General features: G+C 37.0%; 2 protein-coding genes across 6 annotated transcripts in view; one reads left to right on the forward strand and one right to left on the reverse strand.

Annotated features, from left to right (window-relative positions):
• The window catches only part of hmgxb3 (HMG box domain containing 3), a 21,544-nt gene extending 16,225 nt beyond the window's left edge, over nt 1-5,319 (forward strand). For 3 of the 4 annotated variants that reach the window (XM_067456964.1, XM_067456966.1, XM_067456965.1), the window contains exons 17-21: nt 370-589; nt 1,067-1,200; nt 1,384-1,503; nt 1,595-1,804; nt 3,789-5,319. In XM_067456964.1, the coding sequence (XP_067313065.1) occupies nt 370-589; nt 1,067-1,200; nt 1,384-1,503; nt 1,595-1,804; nt 3,789-4,295 (1,191 nt within the window). In that variant the 3' untranslated portion in view covers nt 4,296-5,319. Of the gene's footprint in view, nt 1-369; nt 590-1,066; nt 1,201-1,383; nt 1,504-1,594; nt 1,805-3,788 lie in introns of those variants that run through there. The other variant, XM_067456967.1, reaches the window with a different exon arrangement.
• Nucleotides 5,320-6,018: 699 nt separating this feature from the next.
• Nucleotides 6,019-27,952, reverse strand: part of LOC137092634 (macrophage colony-stimulating factor 1 receptor-like) — a 40,396-nt gene continuing 18,462 nt past the window's right edge. Inside the window, exons 9-21 of one of the 2 annotated variants that reach the window (XM_067456973.1) lie at nt 23,488-23,675; nt 22,591-22,682; nt 21,438-21,564; nt 20,021-20,125; nt 18,624-18,734; nt 18,063-18,225; nt 16,581-16,663; nt 14,712-14,821; nt 14,433-14,555; nt 14,233-14,344; nt 13,835-13,934; nt 11,275-11,383; nt 6,019-9,477 (exon numbers count right to left, since the gene is read on the reverse strand). In XM_067456973.1, coding sequence (XP_067313074.1) covers nt 9,319-9,477; nt 11,275-11,383; nt 13,835-13,934; nt 14,233-14,344; nt 14,433-14,555; nt 14,712-14,821; nt 16,581-16,663; nt 18,063-18,225; nt 18,624-18,734; nt 20,021-20,125; nt 21,438-21,564; nt 22,591-22,682; nt 23,488-23,675 — 1,582 coding nt within the window. In that variant the 3' untranslated portion in view covers nt 6,019-9,318. Of the gene's footprint in view, nt 9,478-11,274; nt 11,384-13,830; nt 13,935-14,232; nt 14,345-14,432; nt 14,556-14,711; nt 14,822-16,580; nt 16,664-18,062; nt 18,226-18,623; nt 18,735-20,020; nt 20,126-21,437; nt 21,565-22,590; nt 22,683-23,487; nt 23,676-27,952 lie in introns of those variants that run through there. The other variant, XM_067456975.1, reaches the window with a different exon arrangement.

Genomic DNA, 27,952 nt, shown 5'->3' on the forward strand with positions numbered 1-27,952 from the left:
CTTTTTCTTGCTCAACTGTCACTGAATGGAACGCACAGGATTATGGGATATCACAGGCAGTGAAGAATACATCTATGCTGCCTTCAAAAATCCATCAGATGAAGGTCTCGTGAACACGATGCAGGAAATTAAGCTAAGATTGGATTCAGCCCTGTTGTTGCAGCCCTGTTGTTTTTAAGAAGTGCATCATGATGCTGAAGAACATGAGAAGGGATGAACATATTAAAAATAACATAAGCTATTCAAAATGACAAAAGCACATCCCAAAATGACTAGTTAAAGTATGAAATAAAAAATAAAAGCTGATTTAAAATATGTATTAAAAAGTAAAATAGTAATGAAATCAAGTGTGTTGTTCTCTGTCTGTAGTTCACCTGGCCTGATTTCCAGGCGCCAGATGAGGTGCACGTTGACGAGTTTTGGCTGACGATGGAGAACGAGGCGCTGGAGCAGGCGGTGTTCCCCTCCAGCATTCCCCTCACGCGCTTTGACGCCTCCATCATCGCTCCGTTCATCCCTCCTCTCATGAGGAACGCGGTCGCCATCAACACGGAGAAGGACAAAATCACCTCTGACTCCCAACACAGAGGTACAGATGCAACTGACGGATGCATTTCATCCTCAAAAATGACCTAAATGTCTTTTTAATTTATTTTAATATATATATTCAGTGTTTCTAATTCATGTTTTCACTTTTAGAGCATTGACCTAAAAAAAATAAGTTTCCAACTTAAACTATCATAAATCTTGAATTCTCTGGAGCACAGACTTAAGTTTAGACTCTTTTTAAAGACGACACTTATTGCTGAAGTGAGATTTTTTTTTTAAGTGAAGTTATAGAACTGTACATTTATTGCATTGAAAATTGCACAAACATACTATTTTAAATTTTTATATGAAATATATATTTCCCAAAACACGTTTTACTCTAAAAATGCAAAAAAAATGTAACGAAAGTTTGTTACTAAGTTTCTGATATTTGAATAGACCAGAGGATGTCCCCGAAATCTTATATAACTTGATTTAAGCATCATTGTGTGTGTGTGTGTGTGTGTGCACCTTACAGGGGACCCGTCAGTCCTGGTGCGTCTGATCCATGAGGGACATCTGATTCCAGATCAGATGGATCTGCACAGTGAAGAGGAGCTCAAGGACGTGCTGGAGAAATGTGGGATTCCTGCAGCAGCCGACAGTGCAAAAGTACATTTACTTAGAACATTTCACTAACGTATATTGCTTATATGAGCTAATTATAAAAACTATAACCTAAGCCTAAGCCATTTTTGCCATTAAAACAATTAAACAAAAAATATAGTTAATATAGTAATTTATAGTGAAACAGCTCAACTGGTTTTCAACTGGACTTCTGGTTTTGTTTGACAGGACAGGCTGCTGGAGTCTGTGTCTTTGCTGTATTCACAAACACAAAACGGACTCTGGACGGCAGGTCAGCCACAGGCGCTCATGACGGCTGGCAAAATCAGTAAAGTCTGTCCTCATCAGGTACACTGACTCGGTTATAAACTGCACCTTTGTGAATATGCTGATTGAATTAGATTTCAGATGAGCTGATGTGAGTCTGTTCTCTGCGCAGGTGGTTTGCGGCTCCAAGTATATCGTCCGTAGAGAGAGCGCGAGAGATCACCTCGACCTGCTGCTTTCCTCCCGCTTCTGGCCACCGGTGTATGTGGCGGATTGTGCCCAGAAGGTGGCGCTCTGCACTGACTTACTCTACCCCGAACTGGCCTCACAGATGTGGGAGAAGAATCAGGGATGTTTCTCTGATCCTTCTACAACACCACAGGTGAGGGATTTATAGGAGTAAATCACTTAAACATTACATTTATTACTACATAACATAATTTATTTTTAAACACACACACACACACGTCTGGTTCACTATCTTTGTGGGGACTCTCCATAGGCGTAATGGTTTTTATACTGTACAAACCATATTTTCTATCCCCTTACACTGCCCCTGCCCCTAAACCTACCCATCACAGGAAACATTCTGCATTTTTACTTTCTAAAAAAAAACCTCATCCTGTATGATTTATAAGCATTTTGAAAAGTGGGGACATGGCCAATGTCCTCATATTTCACCCTCTCCTTGTAATACCTATGTCATACCCATGTCATTATACACATTTGTGTCCTCTTATGTCACAAAAACATGCGCACACACACACACACGCATATATGTATATTGTTATTAGGGTTTCAAGTGGGGTACAGCGGTCAAATGTTCAATGAAAAGTATGACTCCTAAGCGGTTAGGAGTAGGCTCAAGTGTCTTATATCGTTGGAATCCCTGGCTCAAGATGGACAAAATGATGTATGCATCGGAAGTGCTTGTCCTTCAGGCACCATGTTTGGATTGTCTGAAAAACCTACTTTTGCAAACTACTAGGTTTTTGCCTTATCAGAACCCAACCAGTGCAGAAATATTCTCTGGAGATTGAATATCAATAATTTTTTGACAGGGGCCACTTTTACTTAAATAGCTATAACTTGTGAATGGAACAAGGTGTTTTCGCTAAACTCGTGTGCACGTGTATGAGCTCAATCTGAGGTCACATGAAAAAAAATTGCGATTGGTGGCACTCTTAGAGTAAAAATATACAAGAAAAAATACATAAAAATGGCTATAACCGCACCCAAGCGCTAGCCCGATTAACTTGAAAATTGGCATGCAGTGTCTGTGTCCAGGGTGCCATGTCTGTCTATGAGAACATTGATCATTGACGTAGCTCAAAAAGCATGGCCGTCATCGGCTCAATGGCCTAAAGGAGCCAGAGAAGTTTCGAGCCAGCGCTTTTCACGGGAGTCACCTACTTAGACTCCTGAACCCTTGCTGAATCCAACGATATCAAACATAACAGGTTTCGCCTACTGGTTTGTGTAACGGTGTGATTTAGCGCTTAAAAACTTGTGCAAATATCTTTGAAACCATTAGTCCGATCGAGACAAAACCACCACAGGAAATTCGAAAACAAAGATCAACAATAATGCCGAAATGTCAATATTTCAAAGTGGCAAAAAAATCAGATCACCGACAGCCATTAGTCATTTTTATGCTCTCATAAATACAAGTGTCTATAACTTCAAAACGAAGTAGATATTTACACCAAATATGACACAGATATGTATGGGCACACTCTGAGGACAGCTGGAAAAAAGTGGAGATCGGGCATGAGGGGGCGCTATAACTGTCAATAAACCTTTAACAAACATGTTTCCTTAGTAAATTGCCAGAATTGGCTGTAAATGGTCTTTTCCATCTATGACCTAAGTGGTTTCATGCTTGCTAAATAAACGTAGTATCTTTTTACGCATGTGCCTAAAGGCCTTAAATGCTTGAGGCCTGATAATTGCAGTTTGCAGCTATATTTATTATAATTATTTTGTATTATTATGTGTTGAGTTCTATTCCTCGTGCTAAATCTTCCTTGCAAGGAAATTGTTGTACACAGATTTTGGTAACACTTTATTTCAGGTTTCAGTTATTAACTATTAACTAGTTGCTTATTAGTATGCATAATACTTGGATATTAGCTGTTTATTAGTACTTATAAAGCACATATTAACTCCTTATTCTACATCCCTTAATCCTACACAATGCCTAAACTTAAATACTACAAAAACTACCATACTAACTATTAATAAGCAGTAAATGAGGAGTTTATTGAGGTAAAAGTCGTAGTTAATAGTGAATATGTGTTCCCCATACTAAAGTGGTACTCAGATTTTAAGCATGTCAGTCACAGCTGTCTTGTTCCCTTTCTCAGTACGTCTCCTGCTCGGAGCTTCAGGATCAGCCATACAGTTTAGATCTCACAACAATCGAGTCTAACCCTCATCTGCACCCGCTCACCAAATCTGCGTCTCGCTGGATAGTGCGACCGGACAGGCCGAACACGCCGCATGATGCCCACCACGCCATGAGCCTCTGCAAAGAGCTCGAACCCTACGCCGAGATGTGTGACCGATCCGAGGGTGAAACTAGCAGCAACGACAGCGCAGCGGTTCGCCGAAAGGCTCTAGTGTTCGAGAACGCTGCGTATTACTACCTCTACAACAGGTTGCTGGACTTCCTGAGCAGCAGAGACATCGTGAACCAGCAGATCGCAGAAGTGCTGAGCGCGTGCCAGCCGGGCGAAGTGGTGATGATCAGGGACGCCCTCTACAGGCTGGGAGTGGCGCAGATCAACACTGACCAACAGGACGTGGAGGAGGAAGGAGAACTGGAGAAGAACTCAGATGGAGTTGTGTTTGAGGAGGTGATGATCGACTGAATCAGGGATTGATTATCAGCAGGGGATGCGCCTGGAAGATGACTTAAGGTTGGTGTGGAGAGAAACGGATCCTGAAAGGAATAATTAATGCAAAAATAAACTCTGTCGTCATTTATTCACCTTCGTGTTGTTGGTGTTTAATCTGTGGAGCACAAAATTATATTTAAAGCACTTTCACGGAAGTCATTTTCATACAGTAGTGTCTTGTGATTTCAGAAGAAAATTAATACAGCACACGTTTACTGTTATGATACTAGATCAGTACTAGATATACTATACGACAGGGCTATTCAAATCTTACCCTGGAGGGCCAATGCGGCGCAGATTTTAGCTCCAACCCATATCAAACACACCTGAACATGCTAATCAATGTCTTCAGGATCATTAGAAAATCACAGGTGGGTGTGTTTGATCAGAGTTGGAGCTAAACTCGGCAGCGCATTGGCCCTCCAGGGTAAGATTTGAATAGCCCTGCTATACGATATCCTATAAAGGATACGATATCATTTTAAAGGGATAGTTCACGCAAAAATGAAAATTCTGTCATCATTTAGTCACCCTCAAGTTGTTCCAAACCTGTATGAGATTCTTTCTTCTAGTGAACACTAAAAACAAAAAAACATATTTTGAAGAATATTGGTAACGGTAGCCATTGACTTCCATAGTATTTGTTTCCGTAATATGGAAGTCAATGGGACCAAACAACTTCGATTATCAAAATTATTTAAAATATCATCTTTTGTGTTCAGAAGAAGAAATAACTTTTTTTGGGTGAACTGTCCCTTTAAGAATTATGTATTTTAATTGCATATAAAACTTCAATCCATTTGGATTACAGTTCATAAACTAATTGACTACATAAATAAGCTGTATACATAAAATGTGATGCTTCATTCATAAATGAAACTGCATTTCTGTAAGTGATGTGATTTAAATACACAATAACCAATATATTTATGTTTATCGTCATACAAAGTTTCAGTCTCATACATTTTAACTAATTAAATAGTGCCCGTTCCACAGCTAGCCATTTTTAACTTTATACTTTTAAAATATAAAGTATATTTATAATTAAAATAATTTTATTATATAATTTTATTATATTATATTTTAATATAATATTAAATTTACTTTTTAACTGAATAAATATAATTGCTTTTGCAATCAGCAGGATTAATGCTGATTCTAAGGACATAATGTTTGCATTATTATATTATTATTATTTATCTTTTTTATGTTAATTATCATATTCGCAAAATGTATTTATTAAATGTCCTGGACATTTAATAAATACATTTTGCGAATATGATAATTTAAATAAAAGTTGCAAATAGTCAATAATAAACTATACCATGGCCGTTTCATTTTTGTGTGACTGACTAATATGCATCACATTAAGTTTATTAGTTTGTTAAAACGGTGATACAAATGGATGGATATTTTATATACATTAAACTATGGTGCTTTTAAGAGCTTTAAAGCCTATATAAATCACCATTGACTTTCATCGTATGAATAAAGCAGCGTGAACATGTACTTTTGTGTCAAACACAGGTTTGGAACGACACGAGGGCGAGTAAATGATGACGGAAATTTAATTTTACTTGGAAAAAAAAAATGTTTTACTTGTCTCTGATTCTGTATCTTGATCTTCTGACATATTAATGATTGTTGTAAATAAGACGCATTTTATTGCCCGCAGAAAAGTGAAACCCACTACAGGTGGACAACCGACAGTATTTATTTTCAGTTCATATTTTGACAGCTTTTTTCATGCATAGAAAGACTATTTGACATGTTGAAGTATTTATTCTGAGTGCATTTGGATCTGACATGACAGACTCAGACTGGAGTGTGTGTTTGACTTGATCACTGGAGCAGCAGCGGAATCCACTGACCTCACAATCGCTCTAATAAACTGTATTTTCACTGATAAAAACAAGATCATGTGACATTGTCATGGTTTATTATTAGTGGCTTTCAGTAGCAAAACAAAAATATACAGATCTGTAGATATCCACGGTGCAGAATTCATTAAAGAGGGTGTCACGAGGACTATTAATATACATAGAGATAAACACTGAGAAAAGACATCATTCTGATTGTGAATTGTCATATAATTCAACTTTATATAAATGTAAAAAAAGGATATAATATAAACATATGGCAGTTTGTGCTTTGAGAGAAAAAAAAAACATCAGGTTAATCATATAAGTAACCTAAAGTTCCTCTGGCAGTGTGTGTCTGATGCTACGATGCTACGATTTGCCATATTAAACTAAGAAACTACAAAACAACAGATTTTCCTCTAATCACAATGTTTGAGAGTTTGACAAAAGTAAGACGAAGTATTAAAACAAAATGAGTGACAATTCAGCTTTTCATTCAGTATAATTCAACATTTCCTTCACAAGTTTACACTCGGACATTTCCATCCCTTAAAGAGATAGTACACCCAAACACTCTTCGTAAGACGAATATTGAAGGCGGTCCGCCAGAAGCTAGATATTTTACTTTATAACATGTTAAATATTTATATTTTTTCTTACAAAAACCCATCGATTCGCTTCTGAAGGCCTTTATGAAGCCGGGAGCCTTGTGGATTACTTTAATAATGGATGGATGAACTTTTTTGGGGTTTCAAATTTTGGGCTCCCATTCACTGGCTTTATAAAGCTTGGAAGAGCCAGGACATTTTTTATAACGCCGATTGTGGTCATCTGAAGAATGTGTGGATGGCTTGAGGGTGAGTAAATTATGGGCTGATTTTCAATTTCCCTTTAAGTCATTTTGCTTCTCAAGTGATCTTGATTTACAATATAAAGGCTTGATTTGTGAAAAAAATATCTTTATGCTTAAAACAAACCAAAAATACATGCCATATGGATCAGAAAAATAAAGTTAATTTAAAGGGAAATTATTTTTCTGCCCAATCGACATACATTTAGGTAACACTTTACAACTCATTTGTTAACATTAGTGAATGTAACTAACATGAACTGACGATGAGAAATATATTTGGTTACACTATTTGAAGGTGTCATTGTTACAGTGTAATTATATATTTAAGTACCGAGTAATATTCATTAACTACATGTACTTACTGTGTACTTTAATTTTAGGGTAGGATTAGGGTTAGTTGCATGTAATTATGCATCTAAAATCATAAATCTACAGTTATTACTATGGTAAGTACACGTAACACAGTCAAACCACAATTTATTCAGACACCTTCAGCATTGTCTCACATTAGCAGTTTATTTGCTATAGTTTAGAAAATATGGTTTTGACAAGAATTCTGAGTTAAACAAATTCATATTGATAATGTCCGATAGCTTTGATAGGAATGTAATGGATTACAATCAACCAATCAGCTGTTAAATCTAAGTTCACAGTTGGATAATACCAATTTAGGTCAACAAATGCCAAAGCGATGATTCATTTTGTTCAATCTGTGGTGTAAAAGATCACATTAGCAATTCAAGAAAAAACATGGTCAGGTCAAAGGGTCTGAAAAATGTTGTTCCCAAGTTTGTATAAATGTTACTGGTTACTTTATTTTGCTATCCTCATTTACATAAATAAACTATTAAGTCCTGCACACACTAGTAAAAATATTATATCTGGTGTCTGTATAATTTTTGGTTATGTAACAAGGACACTGTAAAATAAAATGTTACCATATATTTTTTACAGCTTTTACTCACCTTTATTAATGTTAGTTAATAAAAATGTTCATGTTAGTTCACAGCACATTTATATTAATATAACTTTGATCTTTAAAATGTAGTAGTAAATGTTGAGATGAACTAAGATTAAAGTATTGTTCATTCTTAGTTCATGTTAACAAACCAAACCTTATTGTAAAGTGTTACCAGTATTTTTTAAGCAAGAACTTTTCAGTAAATATAACTTTTTATATCTGGTCATATTCCTTCTCAAGTAAATGAATCTTGATTTAAGAATGTTTGTTCTTGAAAACAACATAATTCTGAGGAAGTAAATCGTTGCAGTGTAAATATATATAATAAAATGAAATGAAACTTGTCTACCTTTCATTTTACGCTACAGGAAAAAGCAAATGGTTAGTTTTTCTTCCTGAAATGGTTTCTGTGAGGTTGTCAGTCGTTGTTTTCCTCACTATTTTTAAAGGTTGTCAGTTAATGAGAATGCATTTAACCTTTGACCCACAGCTATCTGAAGAAACAGGACGACGATCGGCCGACATTATTGCACCAACAGCGTGTCAATATTTCACCTGGTGGAGACGTCAATCTGTCCTCCAAACCTGCACTGACCTCCGCTATCACTCGTAATCACTGCGGGAAGCAGTAAAAGACTGTTTTCCTACGAGGATTGAGTAAGAACTAGAGCAGGTCACAGAGCAAATGAATGATTCCATATCTGACCTTTGACCTTCACTGATGAGTTCCTGCATGAAACACATTAGGAGACTTACGTGACGCAGATGCACATCATGTTTGTTTGTTTGTTTGTTTGCAAGTTTTTCAGTGATTGCAAAAGTATAAAGTGGAAGTGAAACACGCAGTGCTTGCAAATACAATGAATGTGAAACGCTGAACACGCTGCTTTCCAACCTTGGCATCCGAGAACAAAAAAGGCGTTGCGCGACAAATATATCTGAGGTTTGGAGTTTTCCACTCGTACACTTCGCAGAGAAGTGAAACCGGTTCATGTTCAAACAACACGATGAGTCTTAGCAGACAAAGTTTACAAGATTTCATTCAAGCAGAGCGACAAAATGACTGTGACTGTGTTTGTTTACTATGGAAGCTTGTTTCTGCCACAGAAAAAAAAAAAAAAAAAGTTATTAGCGACTTTTTAATCTCAAAAATCTCTTTTTTTGCTCATAAACGTAAAGACAAAAAGTTGCAGTTACCTTGTTTAATTTTTTATTCTGTGGTGAAACAAGCTTCCACAGATTACATTTGCTTCACGTCTCTGTTTACACGCGCGTGTGTCTGCAACTGTTACTGACGAACAGATTTAGTTAGTTGTGTCCTCAGCAGAACTGGTAGTTGTTGGCTTTCATGAGTGGATGATCTTCTTCTTCCTGGTCACATGACGTCTCGTTTGACTCCTCTTCATGCTTCACAGGGTCACATGACTCTGGTTGTTCGTCACTATGCTCTTCAGACTGCACATTTTGGTACTTGGTCTTCTGCGAAGGATTATGGAAAAAATTACAGAATGTGACTCGTTCATTACTCAAAAACACTGGACTGTGTTGAAAATAACATGCTATTTGAAATGCTCCTGCAGTATGTACTGCGCACAGAATGCTGTTTCTCTATATGCATAGATGGAATATATGGATGACCAACTACATTTTTTTTTAAATGTGAAGTGTGAATTCAATGTTTTTTACACATTTTATTACATTTTTAACATCCTATCTAATGATTTGATCAGACTGCCAAAAGTTCAGGGATTTTTACAGAAAATTGGATGTAAAAATGTGAAAAAATAAAAATACAATTAAACTAACATGCAAAAGGAAAAATCTGTAATTCATGCAAAACGTCAAATATGTGAAACGCAAAATTAACAAAATGTGAAATATGCGAAACTCAATATTAACATGCAAAATTAACACAAAATGTGAAATATGCAAAATGCAAAAATAACAATGTCAAATATGCAAAACGCAAAATGAACAAAATGTCAAATATGCAAAACTCAAAATGAACATGCAAAATTTTAGATATGCAAAATTAACACAAAAATGTGAAATATGCAAAATGCAAAATTAACAAAACGTCAAATATGTAAAACTCAAAATGAACATGCAAAATTTTAAATATGCTAAATTAACACAAAATGTGAAATATGCGAAATGCTAAATTAACATGCAAAAATGTCAAACATGTAATATATGCAAAACGCAAAATTAACACAAAATGTGTAATATGCAATAAATGCAAAATGAACATGTAATATAAAATGTAAATGCAAAAATGTAGTATATGCAGAATGAACATGAAAAATGTGAAATATGCAAATGTTTGAAAACGTGCGTTCACAGTGCAGTTCTTTAGTTCTACGCATAGACGGCAGAGCGACTCGTGCGTATGCGGTGTGGTGCTCACGTGAACAGCGTCGGCCAATAGTAAGCCAGCGTTCTGGAAGTGCTGCAAGTTTACACTGCGTCAACAGCGCAAGAGTCTGACACAGACTAGAAGAAATTGTTGAATAAAGTTATTTTTTTTGCACAAAAAAATATTCTTGTCGCTTCACAAAATTAAGGTTGAACCACTATCTATGGGTGGTTCAGAGAGCTTTCAGATTTCATCAAAAATATTTTCATTTGTGCTCTGAAGACTTATGGGTTGGCAATTACATGATGGTGAGTAATTAATGACAGCATTTTCATTTTTAAGTGAACTAACCCTTTAAATCCCCTTTCTTCCCCATTCTGATGCTCAGTTAGCCTAGAAATCTAGACGCACCCTAGCGGCAGCAAATCTAATCTGCCGCGAGTGTCTAGGAACTCTCAATACCCTTCTGAGCTGTAATCCCCTAACTCTTGCCGGGCCAATCACATCGTGTATAGAGTCGGTGGGCGGGGCCATAATGACGACGGCCGAGTTGCGTTTGCGTGCTTCTAGTAAACACAGAAACTGGCGAACGGCGGTCTTTCGAATCAGCTTTGACCGCGACTCTGGAAGACTTGGAGTTAAGCTTTTCTCTGAGAAAAGAACAAAGAACGCCACTGAAGTCATTCTTAAAAAGGGAAGATGTGTTCTGAGTTTTGCCGTCCATATATATACTTTCTAACCAAATATTTGCATTAACGAGCAGTTGAACAGAGCTACCTAATAAAGTGGCTGGTGAGTGTAAATCATTATCATTAAAAAAATACTATAATACTATTTATTGATATTATTTTGAACATTTCAAGTGTTTGGCCTGACTTTGTTTCGAGGTCTCACGGCAGTGTGTTGAGTGAGAATAGTACCTGCTCGTCAGGCATGTCTCCCAGCATCCTCTCGATCAGCTGACCGATCTTGCTGAATGTCGGTCTCTCAGCGGCTTCCAGGTTCCAGCACATCTTCATGATCATGTACCTGCGCACAAGATCATGAAGTCGTTACCACAGGAACCGTCCGAATCAGATTCACCACAAAACCATAACAAAAACCATAATCTTGCATATGGAAAATGTTTAGGAGGATTATGATTTTTTTGCACTGTGACACTGTCATGTAATTTCAGCATATTTCATAAAGCACTATATTTTTACTTGACAAACTTTGAAGTATCATATTATATTATATTGCCTTGAATTGATGGTGATTAAATAATTACAGTACACAGTACAATTATTTTTCAAAGTTATATTATTATAGTATGCTTTACAAGGAAATATTATTTCAGTTGTTCAACAAAATTTCGCTTTTATTTGAATGTTTAATTATTTGTGAAAAAGACTACCAATTTCTGAGTGAACATTTAAAAGCAAATACTTTATTGTGATGAACGTGCAAATGAAACTGCAGTTTTCTTTTTGTTTTGAGGTGAAGTGTGTCCTGTTCTGTCACTCATCATTGTTGTAGTGTTCAGTGCAGCGTGACTAAACACTTGAACGCTGGTTTTGGGTCACATTGTTTTTGCACACAGCTTGATTGCCACATGAACTGAAGCAATATTCCCACGCTCTCCTTGAATGTTTATAGTTGCATTTGTGGCTTTAAAGTTCTGAAGTCAACTTAGTTGAGATGCTCAATACAAATAATACTGCTATGATTTTTTTTATTATTATATATTTTAAACAACTGCTCACAGGTAAAATGGTGAAAGTCTGTGGAGCCTACACTATAAACGTCATGCACGCCTCATACTGAACAGTGATATTTCACTATTTTTTATATACTATTATACTATTTATTCATATTTTGAATTAGCTTTTTATTTTATTTTTGAATTGTAATGGTGCACCTCATGTTTTCTAGTTTTTTAATTTAATTTAATTTTTTATATAGTCTTAATTAAGTAATTGTAGTATTTGCCAACTTACTGAAATAAACTTTTTGAATAACATTTCACAATTATGAACCTCATAATTATCTTTTTCCTTAGGTGGCAGAAATGGGCTTCCATTCTTCGCAATACAAATATATTATATTATATTAATATTATATATATATATATATATATATATATATATATATATATATATATATATATATATATATATATATATATATATATATAAAAGTTAGGTTTTTCCATGTAATATGTGTAATATGCATATATAAGCTTTATTTCAATGGGCAAAAACCGATAACACAGAGACTCTAGAGAGAGAGGCGGTGTGGATAAAGACGAGGACGAGCATGAAATGTGTGGAAAATCAAGGCCTTACAGTCGCATCATGTGTTTAACACGCAGAACTAAAGATGCAGACTGAGCGAGACGATGTAAAGCCAGAGTCAAGAGCGACCCGTGGAAAATGTCACATATTTATACGTTTTATTGTTTTTATATGAGTGTTTTTAAGTGCTGAGTCATTAGAAAGATCCATGTGTGTCATGATTTCGAGAGAATGAAACCAACACACACGATCAGTCAAAGATTCGGACACTCAGCTCCTGTTATTTTGGTATCATTGCTATTTTTTTCTTTTATATCATTTATTTTTTAATGTTTAAACTGTTTTAGTTATTTTAGTGCATATGAAATGTAACATTTTAAGTTAGCTTATTTATTTCAAATTTTTTTTTTAATGGTTTTAGTTAACGATAATAACTCTGCCTCGACTATTGATATTTCAAATTGATGACAAACTGAATGCTCTTGCTTAAATGCTTGAAATGAGTTTTGAATAAACATATATATTGTGGTTATGAATGTCTATACAAATAAGATATTAAAATATACACATTCTCATATGAGTGCTCATCATCACATATTTATGAAAATGCATGTATGCCACATAGGAAAAAAATATGCTTTTGTGAATCATAATAATACTTTTTGCCATTATTATAATTTTTTTTTTTCAAAAATCAAAATTATATGAAAAAGTCAAAATGATGACATTAAAATCCGAAATTGTCATAAAAAAATTGTATTACAGAAAGACGTGATTTTTTAATTGATAATTATAATTATTTAATTCAGTATGTCATAATTTTAACTGTTAAGGTCATTATTATGAAAAAAAGTCACAATTAATACTTAGGTATGCCATAAGTTTTTACTCTTATAAATATGACTTAGTATGTCTCATGACTATCTCATAATTTAGCTTTTAATGCCATAATTAAATACTTTTAAATTTCATAATTAAGATTTTTCCAAAGACTGCTCTTTTCCTTATGTGGCAGAAATGGGAAATGTTTAAAAGCATCCCAGAATGCACATCATGAAGATGGTTGACATCACTATGTCATTCCCACACTTCCATTTACACACAGCATGTCACAGTTTTTATGATTTACTATCATTGTAAATTGTAGGAAATAGTCATAATAAAGATTGAGTATTTTTTGTCAGATAATGAACATCTCACTCACATCTCTGGAGGTGCAAAGTCAGGTCTGGACATCTGATAGCCACATTTGATCATTTTATAAAACTTCGAGTCCACCAGGACGTTGGGATACGGGCTCTTACCTGAAGAAACATACAGAGGAGCCTTAGACACAGGCATTTGTTACAGAACCCCGGTGTGCAATGACACTGGAAATCTAAAAATGTTCATCTACTATATATTATAGAGGCCTGATGGAATATCATAATCATAACAGAAATTTCCACAACATATCAGTGCCAGAACTTCATGTTCATGACACTGAATGAGACCAAAAAAGGTCACAAAATATCAAGAAATAAAACATAGGTTAACCATAATTTGCAACATTATCTGGGTGAAGTTGACCCGGCAAATGATAAAAAGGTGTTTCTGTCTCACCCAGTGAAAAAATCTCCCACAGCAGGATGCCGTAAGACCAGACGTCACTCTGAACCGTATAAATGCATTCGAAAATACTCTCTGGAGCCATCCACTTCACTGGAAGACGGGCCTACACACACACATATATTTGTATTTGATTTAAACTGAACTTGATTTGTAGTTCTATCACAGTATTTGTGTTGTGTTTGTTCCCTCACGTTTCCTTTGACCACGTAGTTGGAATCGTTCATGATGTCTCGTGCCAGTCCGAAATCGCAGATCTTGGCCACTCGACTGTTGGTGAGGAGAACGTTTCTAGCCGCCACATCTCGGTGAATGCACTGTGAAGATTTACAGTCAATCTATTAGATTAACTGATTAACTGAGGATGAAATGTCAGATCTTTTGCACTTATTGTTTATGAACGTAACATCCTCGAAAAGATCTCATTTATGTCTGTGATGGTAGGTTTCTTTTGGTTTATTTTAGGGACTCACATTTTTAGCCGCAAGGAAGTCGAGTCCCTGCGCCACCTGATAGGAGAATCTGAGTAAGTCGTCCATATCGAGTGGCCACGAATCTTCTGCCTCACACTCAAAAGAAGAAGCTGGAGCACAAGAGGAAGCGCTTTTATAGTGGAAGCTTAAAGTTTAAATCAAAATGATGTTCTCAACCCATTTGCTTTAAGTAATAAGACAGAGTTATAGATGTACATTTACAATTAAATAAACAAATGTAAACAGTAAAAAAAGAGATTGCTAAAAACAACAGATATAAAGCAGGTCTTCCCAAACTTTTGCATTCCATGACCCACCTAGAAAGTATAATCAATATCTAAAAACCTACCAAAATATTAACTGAAGTATTCATTTTAAGAAGACGTGATTGAATATTTTCGCATACGGAGTGCTGGTTCACATTGGGAGCATTATAGTGGATGAGTTATGTCCATAAAACTTGCAACGGTCTAGATATGAATTGTGATCAGTGCTTTTTGTTTATTTGTACTAGCCACTACTTAGGCTACTCTTCCTGGGGTCCCAACAAGTAAAAATACAAAACTACATTATTCAACAATAATAAAAGTCCAGTCAATAAAACAAACCCAAAATTACAACAACAATTTACAATATATTTTGCCACTAAATATTCCTTTAAGCTTCATTTTACTTGTTAAAAAATATGTAATATGTGATGTCAAGTAATTCCATGTTTTCAATCCTCTATAGACCGATCAGGCAAAACATTATGACCGGTGAAGTGAATAACACTGATTTATTGTGCGTCGCTTACCAGGGGAACATGGGAAGAAGGCAAGCCGGCAGGTCATACCCACTTTACAGCTAATTGTGATTTCTCATCCAAAGCAGTAAACAATTGCTCAATTGATGTTGCAGGTAAATATAATGTTGTATCATCTGCATACATGACTGTCCATGCACACTTTAAAACAAGAGGAAGTACTACATCCTCTCATGTCTGTTCAGTACATGTAAAATGCTGTTGACAGACACATTATTTTACTTGTGTGTTGGTAGGAAACCAAATGCACGCGAGGAATGCACTTCCCATTTACCTCCGAAAAACATATTCAGAGACCATAAACTCATTAGTCAGCTAGATAAATTAACTCTAGAGAGGAGCATTTTGACTTACATATTCAATATCATTTTTAAAGTACTTCAAAATATAATCAATGTTTGAATAAATCCGTGAGGTTGACAGCCACCATTTAAATCTTCATATTTTAAAAAATTAATCGGAAAACAAAATAATTATATAATTGTAAAGTTAGTATTATAACTTTATTATTATAAAAACTTCATTCAGTGTAATTTAAGTGTTTTTATACAAATCAAATCAATATTATAGTAATGTAGTACCAACTTACTCGCATGTTTAGTTTACAGCATTAGTTGATACATTTTTTGCGCCAGTACCTGTTTTAAAATTCAATCAGAATCGAATGACAAGCTTGTCAATTGAAATTGAATCGAATCATGAAATTTGTGTCAATACCCAGCCCTACTATTTAATAATGGTATACTGTGCAGCCCTAGAAAAAACAGTTTTTGTGCATGCGTGTCATTCACTGAAACGTAAATTTAGCTGCAGCCAAGTGCCTGTGCACGACAGGGTTGGTCAACCCACAGCCCAGTTCCACAGGAAAAACTGCAGACTAGGCAACTCTGGCGTGCAAAACCACAGTTTGAAAACCCCTGATATAAAAGGCACACAGTAAATGCAAATAAAAAAATAGATAAATAATTACAAAATACCAAAAAATGGTTAAAGGAATACGCATGCACATTCTCTGGTCAAACATGTGATATTCATCTATTAAAGATGTGTGTTTGTGGACTCACTCAGAGCGGTGTTTGTGGTTCGGGATGTGGCCGGCCTCATGTCCAGATAGTTATCAGAGCAGGTGCTGGAAATCCCACTGTCACTGTCAGCGAGGAAATAATAAACATGGTCAAATTATTAACAAAAAAGCAATTTGAAATATTATTTTGGTATCATTAAACTGCTATTATGTTTATTTTTTTGAATTATTATTATTATTTTTTTCCATCATAACTCAACTCAAGTCAACTTTATTTATATAGCGCTTTTACAACTTCACTAGTTCAAGCTTTTAGCCATTTTGTTGTGTGTTTGCCATTTTTCTTAAATACATCTATTGTTATTATTCTGAATCCCAGTTTTTGTTTTTTTAGTACAGAAGGTTAAATGAAAAAATGGTGCTTTGGCAACTAGCTCAAATAAAATAATTTGGTAAAACTTTCCAATAATGGTCTCATTTATTAACATTAGTTAAAGCATTGACAGTTACAGCACAAAATGAATGTTTAAATATAGAGTACAACTTACTGAAATTCTTATTATGCCACATGTAATCGCTCTATCAGTGTTTCAAGCGTGGAAAGACGTCAGTAACACAGCATGTGGCATGTCACTTATGTCACATTTACCTCTAAAAACCACTCAGTGTGAAAAACCAACTCATTAGTCAGCTAGAAAATGAACTTTAGAGATGAGTATTTTGACATTACAACCACATTTTATAAGCTATTCATACATTTTTTAAAAAAAATGTTTTTCAATATTAATGCATGTTTGAATAAATCAATAAATAAAAAGTTACGATATTTTATGACTGCCATTTAAAAAAAAAATTGGAGTAGAAATATGATGATTATGTAATTGTAAAGTTAGGATTATAACTTTATTATTATAATTTTATTGAGTGTAATTTATGTTTGTATTTAAATTTAAATATATTTATATATCCACAATAATCGATATTGAATTGAAATGTGAATGAAAATCGAACCGAATCATGCAATTCGTGTCGATACCCAGTCCTAGTATTTATTCATCTTTGTTAAAGGGATAGTTCACCCAAAAATGAAAATTGATATACGTTGCTCGTATAATGCATGTCAATCGGATCTAATTCTAATCAAACCCCATTGACGTGCATTATATTAGCAATGATTGAAGTTAAAAATCTTAATTTGTGTTCTACTGAAGAAACATACACACCTACATCTTGGATGCCCTGGGGTGAGCAGATAGACATTACATTTTCATTTTTGGGTGAATGATCCCTTTAACATTGGTTAAACCCAGCTGTTCATTGTGTTTATGTTAGTTCACAGTGCATTAACTAATGTTAACAAATACAACTTCTGATTTTAATAATGAATTAGTAAAAGATAAAAAAATAACATTAACTAAGATTAATAAATGCTTTAAAAGTATTGTTCATTCTTAATTCATGTTAACTAATGAAATCTTATTGTTAAGTGTTACCGATATATTTGTGTGTTTATTAAACAGACCTTCTGACAAACATTCGTTCGGAGTTCACATTCTTATAATCCATCGTCAGCTCTGGAAAGTTCGGAATCGTCATGACGAAGTTCAGGAAGTTCTCGGCTTTGCTACGCAGGAAGTTCAGAAGATCGCCATGACAACAGTACTCTGTGATCACCAGCACTGGACCTGCAAATGAACCAAAAGTTAAAATCCATCATCAGTTTCCAAAGGTTTAATATGATTTCGAGCTGCTGCAAACTGGTTTAGATTGCTGATTGGAGCGCTAAAACTTTTTAAAACCCAGTTTGAGCTTTTTTTACCCCAGCCACACTTTTAAAAGAAAGGTTCCAAAGGTTTCATGACGCATTAGAAGAACCATTTTTGGTTCACCAAAGAACCTTTTAGTGATCAGTTCTAAAAATAACCTTTACTTCCCTTAGTGTGAGCCACATTACCAAAAGAACTAAAGAAACTTTTGCGCGATATAAAAGGTTCCATGGATGTTAAAGGTTATTCACTGGACCATTAATGCCAATGGGGCAGCTTTATTTTGAGGAGAGCGGCAGGAATGAGCGTGGTCTTACCGCCGTGTGTGCAGGCGCCCAGCAGGTTGACGATGTACTTGTGCTGTCCGAGGTGACTGAGGATCTTCAGCTCTGATATCAGCGCCTCCCGCTCATCCCGATGAGCGCTGGCTGCTCCCAGCATGCAACACAACACAGTTTCATACACTTACTGGCTTTGTAAAATAGTTTTGTCAGTGAAACATAATTAAAGTTCATTTGAAGAGTAATGGTTGACCAAAAAGGGGTTAGGTATGTGGATGGTAAGGGTATTTCCTAAACTGAATAGACCTTATTTAAAGCAGCGCCATGCCAGGTATGAGGGATAGACTTATTGTGTTTACAATGGCATCCTTTTTAAAAGCTGTATAAATCACTTGTCATTTTTCACATTTTTGTAATGTCTACTGAAATTTCTTGGAAATATATATTTGCAGTATATTTGCACAATTTAAAGGCAGGGTACGTGATTTCCTTTCAAAACATTTTTTGTTACGCTGGTTGAAAGTCTTTTCACACCTTGATAGCAATCACTAAGTATATTTTTATATTGACTGTGGAAGGCCTATTACCACAAAATATGATTACCGTTCCGATGGCAATGATATGATGTCCTACCTGCTCTGCGCATCCGCTCACACAGACATCACACGTCATCAGTGTGTTTTATGCTATGCGGAGTTAGACAGACGTCAGCCACCGAGCATTGCAAACGAAACCACTTTTACAGTTCCTCCTGAACCAAAACAATGAGCTTACGGTCCTTTCACGCGATAACTGTAAGTTGTAAGAGATGGAAACCCGTAACGTTATAATGTTATATCAGAGTGGTTTGTGGCTCGTGACACTACGCTCCCTTCTGTATGAGCGAATGTGTTTTGAAGGAGGAATGGCTTTGGTGACGCTCTGAAGGGAGGGTGGGATCTTATGCTTTCAGAGCTAACTCGCTATTGATAGCCTCTCTGAAAACTACCTTTAAATAACAGTTCAACCAACTGAAGAGATACATTTTTTATCCCTCACAGCCTCGCTTTCAACCCTGTTAAAAATCAAAGATGGCTCTGCTGTGAATAAGGTCTATATGTATATATATGTGAATAAGCTAAATAACATCAATATTGTCAAAGATTCGCCTGTGTCTATTTAACATTTGACAAAATCACACCGGAACGTTAAAAAATCTGCATAATTCATTCAGATTTATTAAGAAGAATGCAGCAATAAACATTTTGTCAGAACCTCTAATAAATTACATGTTATTTGTTTGGTTTCAGAATCATGAATTTATCCATAATCATGTCGCTCTAGCGCTTACAGAAATTTTATAAATGTGAAGGTTGGCCAATAATGATCATGCCACAGTACTAATTAAAACCGTTACACTTTAGAAGTTTTTTGTAATTGTAATGTTTTCTGACCTTTCAGCATTTTCACAGCAACACGCATGACGTTGTCATCCTTCCCCAGGCCGTACGCTGTGGCCTCCACCACCTTCCCAAAGGCGCCTGCGCCCAGAGTCTTACCTGCACACCACACACACCATCCTTACAGTTCAATCCATAAACAAACACTTATCTAAAATAAACGCTAACACTTTACAATAAGGTCTCATTTGGTAACATTAGTTAATGCATGAACTAACAATGACCAATATATTTTTATAGCATTTATTAACTTTTGTCAATGATAGTTATAATAAAAATTAGCATGGTCATTTTAGTTCACTGTGCATTAGCTTTTGATTTTTATAATGTATTAGTAGTAAATGATGAGATTAAAATCATTAACATCAAAGATTAAAGGGATACTTCACCGCTTTTTCATATTAAACTATGTTATTCCCTTAACTTAAACGAGTTGATACATACCTCTCTCGTCTCAGTGCGTGCACTTAATCTCTCTAACGTGCGGTGATGATCTGATAGCATTTAGCTTAGCCCACTAAGCCCAGTTCATTCACTATGGAACCAAACAGAGATCAAGTTAGAAGTACCAAACACCTCCACGTTTCCCCTATTTAAATACAGTTACACGAATAGTTGAACGATCAAGTATGGTGACAAAATAAAACGTGGTACTTCTCTAATCGGATTAAAAAGAAGAACTATAATGTATGGCGGATTAGCACTTCTGAGAGTACTTCGGCTCGGCGCAGTAAAAAGTCCCGGCCGAAACATCTTTCCTCACACCTCCCCCTCACTCTCTCATTTCTGTCAATAGGGAGATGTAAGGGAAGATGTTTCGGCCGGGACTTTTTACTGCGCCGAGCCAAAGTACTCTCAGAAGTGCTAATCCGCCATACATTATAGTTCTCCTTTGTAATCCGATTAGAAACGTGCCACGTTTTATTTTGTCACCATACTTGATCGTTCAACTACTTGTGTAAATATATTTAAATAGGGAAAAGATGGAGGTGTTTGGTACTTCTAGCTTGATCTCTGTTTGGTTCCATAGTGAATGACCTGGGCTTAGTGGGCTAAGCTAAATGCTATCAGATCATCACTGCCCATCAGAGAGATTAAGTGCACGCACTGAGACGAGAGAGGTATGTATCAACTCGTTTAAGTTAAGGGAATAACATAGTTTAATATGAAAAAGCGGTGAAGTATCCCTTTAACAGAAGGGTTGCTGTTCATTCTTAATTTGATAACTAATGTAGTTAGCTAAAGTTAACAAATTAAGCCTTATTTAAAGTGTTACCAAATATCTCTTTAATGTAGGTTACCTTGATGTACTAAAATAACTAAAAATACAAATTTATATTCTAAAAATGTATATTCATCATTCAAAAAGCTGTCATATGTGAGCGTGTTGGACGTGTGACCCATTACAGACCTAGTTTTAATTTGTCTCGAGGAAACTCCCATTTCTCATTGTATGGAAGTTGTGTCGGGTCTATGAAGGTGTAGTTGTTTCCATTGGTGGCTTCAATGATTTTCCAGCGGATCTCAAATCTGGGTTTCTATCGACAGACGAAAGAAGCACAAACTAGAGTCCAGGGCTTTATATACACATACACATGATAACGGCAGGCAATTCAAAGTGTGTGAAATCTGACATTTGACTTTTTTAAAAGAAAATGATGAATTGTTGATGAGATCAGGGATATGAATGAAGAGACAGAAGCTGAAGGAACAGCTTCATTCTGTGGTTATTTTAAACAAAGTCCGCCTCACTGAAAAGAGAATATTAAAGACACAGAAGCTACACAGAAAAACTTTTTACAATGGATTATTGGAAAACCTCAAAATGTCACATTAAATGCAATGTTAGTTGCCGTTTCTTTGTAACAAATTGTGAAATTGCCTAGCAACTTAGAAGTAAAAAATGTTGTTTTGTAAAATAATATTTTTTTTGCTAAATAAAATGTTTGTAAAATTAAATATTTTGTATTAATATTAATGTATAATATTATAAATATAGATAGAGTGAAAATGTTTGCGAAAGAAAGAAAATAATTTTGCGAAAGAAAGAAAAAGAAAGAAATTGATAGAGAGAAAGAAAGACAATAAAAAAGTCAAAGTAATGAAAGAAAGAAAGAAAGAAAGAAAGAAAGAAAGAAAGAAAGAAAGAAAGAAAGAAAGAAAGAAAGAAAGAAAGAGTGAAAGAATTAAATAATATTTTTGTGAAAGAAAGAGAGAAAGAATGAGCAAAAGCCAAAAAAAGAACGAAAGAAATAGAGAAAAAAGAAAAAAAGAAGTGAACGAATTAAAGAATATTTTTGCAAAAGAAAAAGCGAAAGAAAGTAAGAGTAAAAGAAAGAGCGAAAAAATAAGAGGTTGAAAGGAAAGAATATTTTTGCAAAAGAAAGTTCTAAATAAAATCAAATGGCAGAACTACTTTTTATGCATAATGATTTCTTTTTTCACATTAAATAATGTGACAGATGAATAATAATCACTGATGAATCTTCACACAAAGACCCCAATGATTGAAGAGATCAAACTGAACTCTGGGCTAATGCAGCAGATCTGAGATCAGATCTCACCTGTCTGTACTTGTAGAACATGAAGGCGAGCAGCAGCGCCAGGACCAGCATGGCGACTCCACAGCCGTACATGGCGCTGGTGAAGAGCTGATCTGAGACCACAGAACACGAACACACACACACACACACACACACACACACACACACACACACACACACACACACACACACACACACACACACACACACACACACACACACACACACACACACCTCAGCACCAAACCAGAGGAATCTGCTTAGCTTTCATTGGAGCCTTTAAAGGCCCACTGAAAGTTTTTTAGCTTTTAGTATGACTGTGTTAGCCTTTAAGAATAAACAGGTGTGTTCCAAAACAATGACAATTTAAAAAAAATGAGATATAAGCATTCAAAACTTACTGTCTCTCACTTCCGTTAAAATGAATTACAAAATTTTATGACATCATCTCAGACTTCACCTTCTGATCAAATCTTCTGTCCAATCAAAATGCTCTCTAGAATCTAAAGCCCGCCCCCTACACTGCTGAAGCTGCGTTTTCACGTTATTTCACACACCGCAGCATCGCACACACACCAATGGCTCTGGTCCAAATTTAGACTACAGACACAAGAGCGCAGGATCATATGCGGGAGTCGGCGCAGATAACAAAACATATCGGGCCAATTTTAATTCTGCACAGAATGCTGCATTTCAAAATGATATGGAGGAGATTATGATGATAAACAGTTAGAGGAAACGGGCTTTACCAAACAGAAACGCTCTAGTCAAACTTTATATTAACAAAACGCCATTGGCTGTTGCAAAAAAGGGGAGGAGCTGCTAACAGCTGGAGCCGTTTCAGGGGAAATTACGTCAACACATTGAATAATGTGGTGTGTTTCAAGGCACTTTAGTGGGCCTTTAAACCGCGCTTACCAGAGCTGTCCATGGAGAAGATGTCACTGCCTTGGCCGGCCAGATTGAAGGCCACGCAGACCACGGTCATCTTGCGGTTCGCTCCCACGGTTAGGACGCTCTCCACACCCACCGATCCGTATGGCTCCTTCTGGACCTCCACCGTCTGCGTATGGATGGGCTGAAGGTCTGTGGTGTTTTCTGGGCAGCTGTTGAACACAAATACTGCAGTAATCAAAGAACTGTCACTGAATCCTCTGTACATCGTCTCCTGAGTTCACTTCAGTTATCAATTCAAGATGTTTGTATTTGAATTGCATATAAAATTTCCATCCATTTGGATTACATGGTTTTAACATTGAACTAGATGGTAACGTTTGTAAACAAACTTTAAGTTTGCTTAAAAAAGCCTAGCCAGAAAGTTAGAACAAGTTTTAAAAGCTTGAAATTGGAAGGTTTTCAGTTTGTAGTCATTTAAAAAAAATCTTAAAGTTTTAAAGATTAAAGTTTGAATGTTGTGAAGGCAATACAGAATCAGAAAAACAGATAGATTATAGATAGTCGTTGCTAGCTCAATTTAACATGTTTCTAGCATGTTGCTACCATGTTGATTGCATGTTTTATCGTGAATTATAATTTTTTTTGTTAACATGAATTAACATGTTAGCAGCTGGTTAGAGGTGAAGCACTGATTGACTGATAGACAACTACTGTGTAAGTGTTTGTAACTTTTCTCATTTTTGATTGTTTGTTCATTTGTTGTTGGCTAAGTGTGTCTGTGTGGTGCAGTGGTGTGTATTAGTAGTTTTGGTGTATTGTGGTGGTGTGTGTGGGAGTTAGCATTTGTTGAGTTAGCATTTGTTTGGTCTTTGCCACGTTGGGAGTCAGTTTGTTGGGGGCGTGGCCAGCGAGGTATTAAAAGCCTCGTGTGTTTGTTAGCAGCTGGTTAGAGGTGAAGCACTGATTGACTGATAGACAACTACTGTGTAAGTGTTTGTAACTTTTCTCATTTTTGATTGTTTGTTCATTTGTTGTTGGATAAGTGTGTCTGTGTGGTGCAGTGGTGTGTATTAGTAGTTTTGGTGTATTGTGGTGGTGTGTGTGGGAGTTAGCATTTGTTGAGTTAGCATTTGTTTGGTCTTTGCCACGTTGGGAGTCAGTTTGTTGGGGGCGTGGCCAGCGAGGTATTAAAAGCCTCGTGTGTTTGTTAGCAGCTGGTTAGAGGTGAAGCACTGATTGACTGATAGACAACTACTGTGTAAGTGTTTGTAACTTTTCTCATTTTTGATTGTTTGTTCATTTGTTGTTGAAAAAGTGTGTCTGTGTGGTGCAGTGGTGTGTATTAGTAGTTTTGGTGTATTGTGGTGGTGTGTGTGGGAGTTAGCATTTGTTGAGTTAGCATTTGTTTGGTCTTTGCCACGTTGGGAGTCAGTTTGTTGGGGGCGTTCCCAGCTGCTTTCAATAACGATACTCAAGTGAGTATAAATAGCGTGATAGTCCGCGGCAGCGGAAGCGGCAGTGTGAAGCCCTCCTTGTGTGAAGACCGACGAGTGTAAAGACTTCAACTCTTCCCTGTGCAAGACCGACGAGTGTAAAGACTTCAACTCTTCCCTGTGCAAGACCAACGAGTGTAAAGACTTCAACTCTTCCCTGTGCAAGACCGACGAGTGTAAAGACTTCAACTCTTCCCTGTGCAAGACCAACGAGTGTAAAGACTTCAACTCTTCCCTGTGCAACTCCTCTCGAGCAAGGACCTCGACAAGCCACTTGAGTATCATCTTCCTTTCATTATTTGTGTTCGGCTCTTTTCTAATTCCGATCTGGCCTTTTCTCTAATCTGTATTCACCATGTGCTTCCAAATCTCAACTATAACTACTAGCACTCGTAATTCACGCGCTGTACGCATGAGACACCGCAATCCTAATAATTTGCGCTATATCCTAACATCCTTTGCTACTTTACTCTCTATTCCAATTGGTCTCTGGAATTGCCAGTCGGCTGTAAACAAAGCAGACTTCATTTCATCTATTGGGACTCATTCTCAGCTCAGCCTCATGGCCCTAACTGAGACCTGGATCAAACCAGAGGACACTGCCACTCCTGCAGCCCTTTCAACCAATTTAACTTTTTCACACACTCCTCGGCCTATTGGGAGGGGTGGGGGTACTGGTTTGCTTATCTCAAATGATTGGAAATTTGATCCATTACCATCTCTACCGGCCAGTTCATTTGAATCGCACTCAATCACTGTTACTCACCCTGTTAAAATCCATGTGGTAGTGGTCTATCGTCCTCCAGGTCACCTCGGTAATTTTGTGGAGGAGATGGATGTGTTACTTTCTAGCTTCCCTGAGGATGGCACTCCACTGATTCTGCTTGGTGACTTCAACATCCATCTTGATAAACACCTAGCTGCAGACTTCAGCACTCTACTGACTTCATTTGACCTTAAGTTAGTATCTACTACGGCTACTCACAGATCAGGTAACCAATTAGACCTTGTATGCACACGCAACTGCTCCACGGACAACACTTTAGTTACTCCATTACACACCTCAGACCACTTTCTCATCACTCTTAACCTCATACTGACTCCTGATACAACACGCACTCCAACACAGATCACCTTTCGGCGTAATCTACGCTCCCTCTCTCCCTCTCGCCTATCCACTATGGTATCATCTTCACTCCCTCCACCTGCTCAGTTCTCAGCACTGGACACTAACAGTGCTACCAACACTCTTTGCTCCACTCTAACATCCTCCTTAGACAGTTTTTGCCCCCTCTCATCCAGACCAGCCCGCCCCACCCCATCTGCCCCCTGGCTGTCTGATGTTCTCCGTGAACATCGCTCTGGACTCAGGGCGGCAGAGAGGAAATGGCGGAAATCTAAAAACTATACTGACCTTACCTTGTATCAGTCACTTCTCTCTTCTTTCTCTACAAATGTCTCCACTGCTAAAACAACATACTACCACAACAAAATCAACAAATGCTCTGACTCTCGCAAACTCTTTAAAACATTCTCCTCTCTCCTTTGTCCTCCTCCTCCCCCTCCTTCATCAACTCTTACAGCTGATGACTTTGCATCATTTTTTACAAACAAAACATCCCTCATCAGCAAACAGTTCTCCTCATCACAAACTGACAAGCACATCTCAACAACTAACACGAACACGCTTCCATCCTTCTCTCCGCTCTCCGAGGCAGATATTTCTAAACTCATCCTTTCCAATCACCCTACTACCTGTCCACTTGATCCTATACCCACTCACCTCCTTCAGGCCATTTCTTCTTCAATCACTCCTGCACTCACTCACATTGTCAACACTTCTCTTCATACGGGAACCTTTCCCACAGCATTTAAGCAGGCTCGGGTAACCCCACTGCTTAAGAAACCCTCTCTGAATCCAGCACTTTTAGAAAACTACCGACCGGTATCCCTTCTGCCTTTCATTGCAAAGACCCTTGAGCAAGTTGTGTTCAATCAACTCTCTATGTTTCTTGAAAGGGACAACCTCCTAGACAACAACCAATCCGGCTTCAAAAGCGGCCATTCGACTGAGACTGCCTTGCTCTCGGTAACTGAGGCACTGAGACTGGCAAAAGCAGCTTCCAAATCCTCAGTGCTCATTCTGCTGGATCTGTCTGCTGCTTTTGACACAGTTAACCACCAGATCCTCCTGTCAACACTTAAGACGATGGGTATCTCAGGAACTGCCCTCCAGTGGTTCAGGTCTTACCTCTCTGGTAGGTCCTACAGGGTGTCATGGAGAGGTGTAGTGTCTAAGTCACATCATCTAGCTACTGGGGTTCCCCAGGGCTCAGTCCTTGGACCACTTCTCTTCTCCATCTACATGTCATCATTAGGTTCTGTCATTCAGAAACACGGCTTTTCCTATCACTGCTATGCTGATGACACTCAACTCTACTTCTCATTTCAACCAGATGATCCTACAGTCAGTGTTCGTATCGCTGCCTGTCTGACAGACATTTCTGACTGGATGAAAGAGCATCATCTTAAACTCAATCTTGCAAAGACAGAATTACTTGTTTTCTCAACCAACCCAGCACTTCATCAAAATTTCTCCATTCAGCTTGGTTCATCGACCATAACTCCATCAAGGACAGCCAGGAACCTTGGAGTTGTGATTGATGACCAGTTAAACTTCACTGACCACATTACTGCAACAGCCCGGTCCTGCAGATTTGCTTTATACAACATTAGAAAGATTAGACCCTTCCTATCAGAACAGGCTGCACAACTCCTGGTTCAAGCTCTTGTTCTCTCCAGACTGGATTATTGTAATGCTCTTTTGGCTGGGCTTCCAGCATGCACTATCAAACCCTTGCAGCTGATCCAGAATGCAGCGGCGAGAGTGGTCTTTAATGAGCCGAAGAGAACGCATGTTACGCCTCTCTTCATCAAACTGCACTGGTTGCCAATGGCTGCTCGCATCAAATTCAAGGCTCTAGTTCTCGCCT

The sequence above is a fragment of the Pseudorasbora parva genome, chromosome 11, assembly GCF_024679245.1.
Source record: "Pseudorasbora parva isolate DD20220531a chromosome 11, ASM2467924v1, whole genome shotgun sequence".
In the NCBI taxonomy this organism is placed as follows: Eukaryota; Metazoa; Chordata; class Actinopteri; order Cypriniformes; family Gobionidae; genus Pseudorasbora; species Pseudorasbora parva.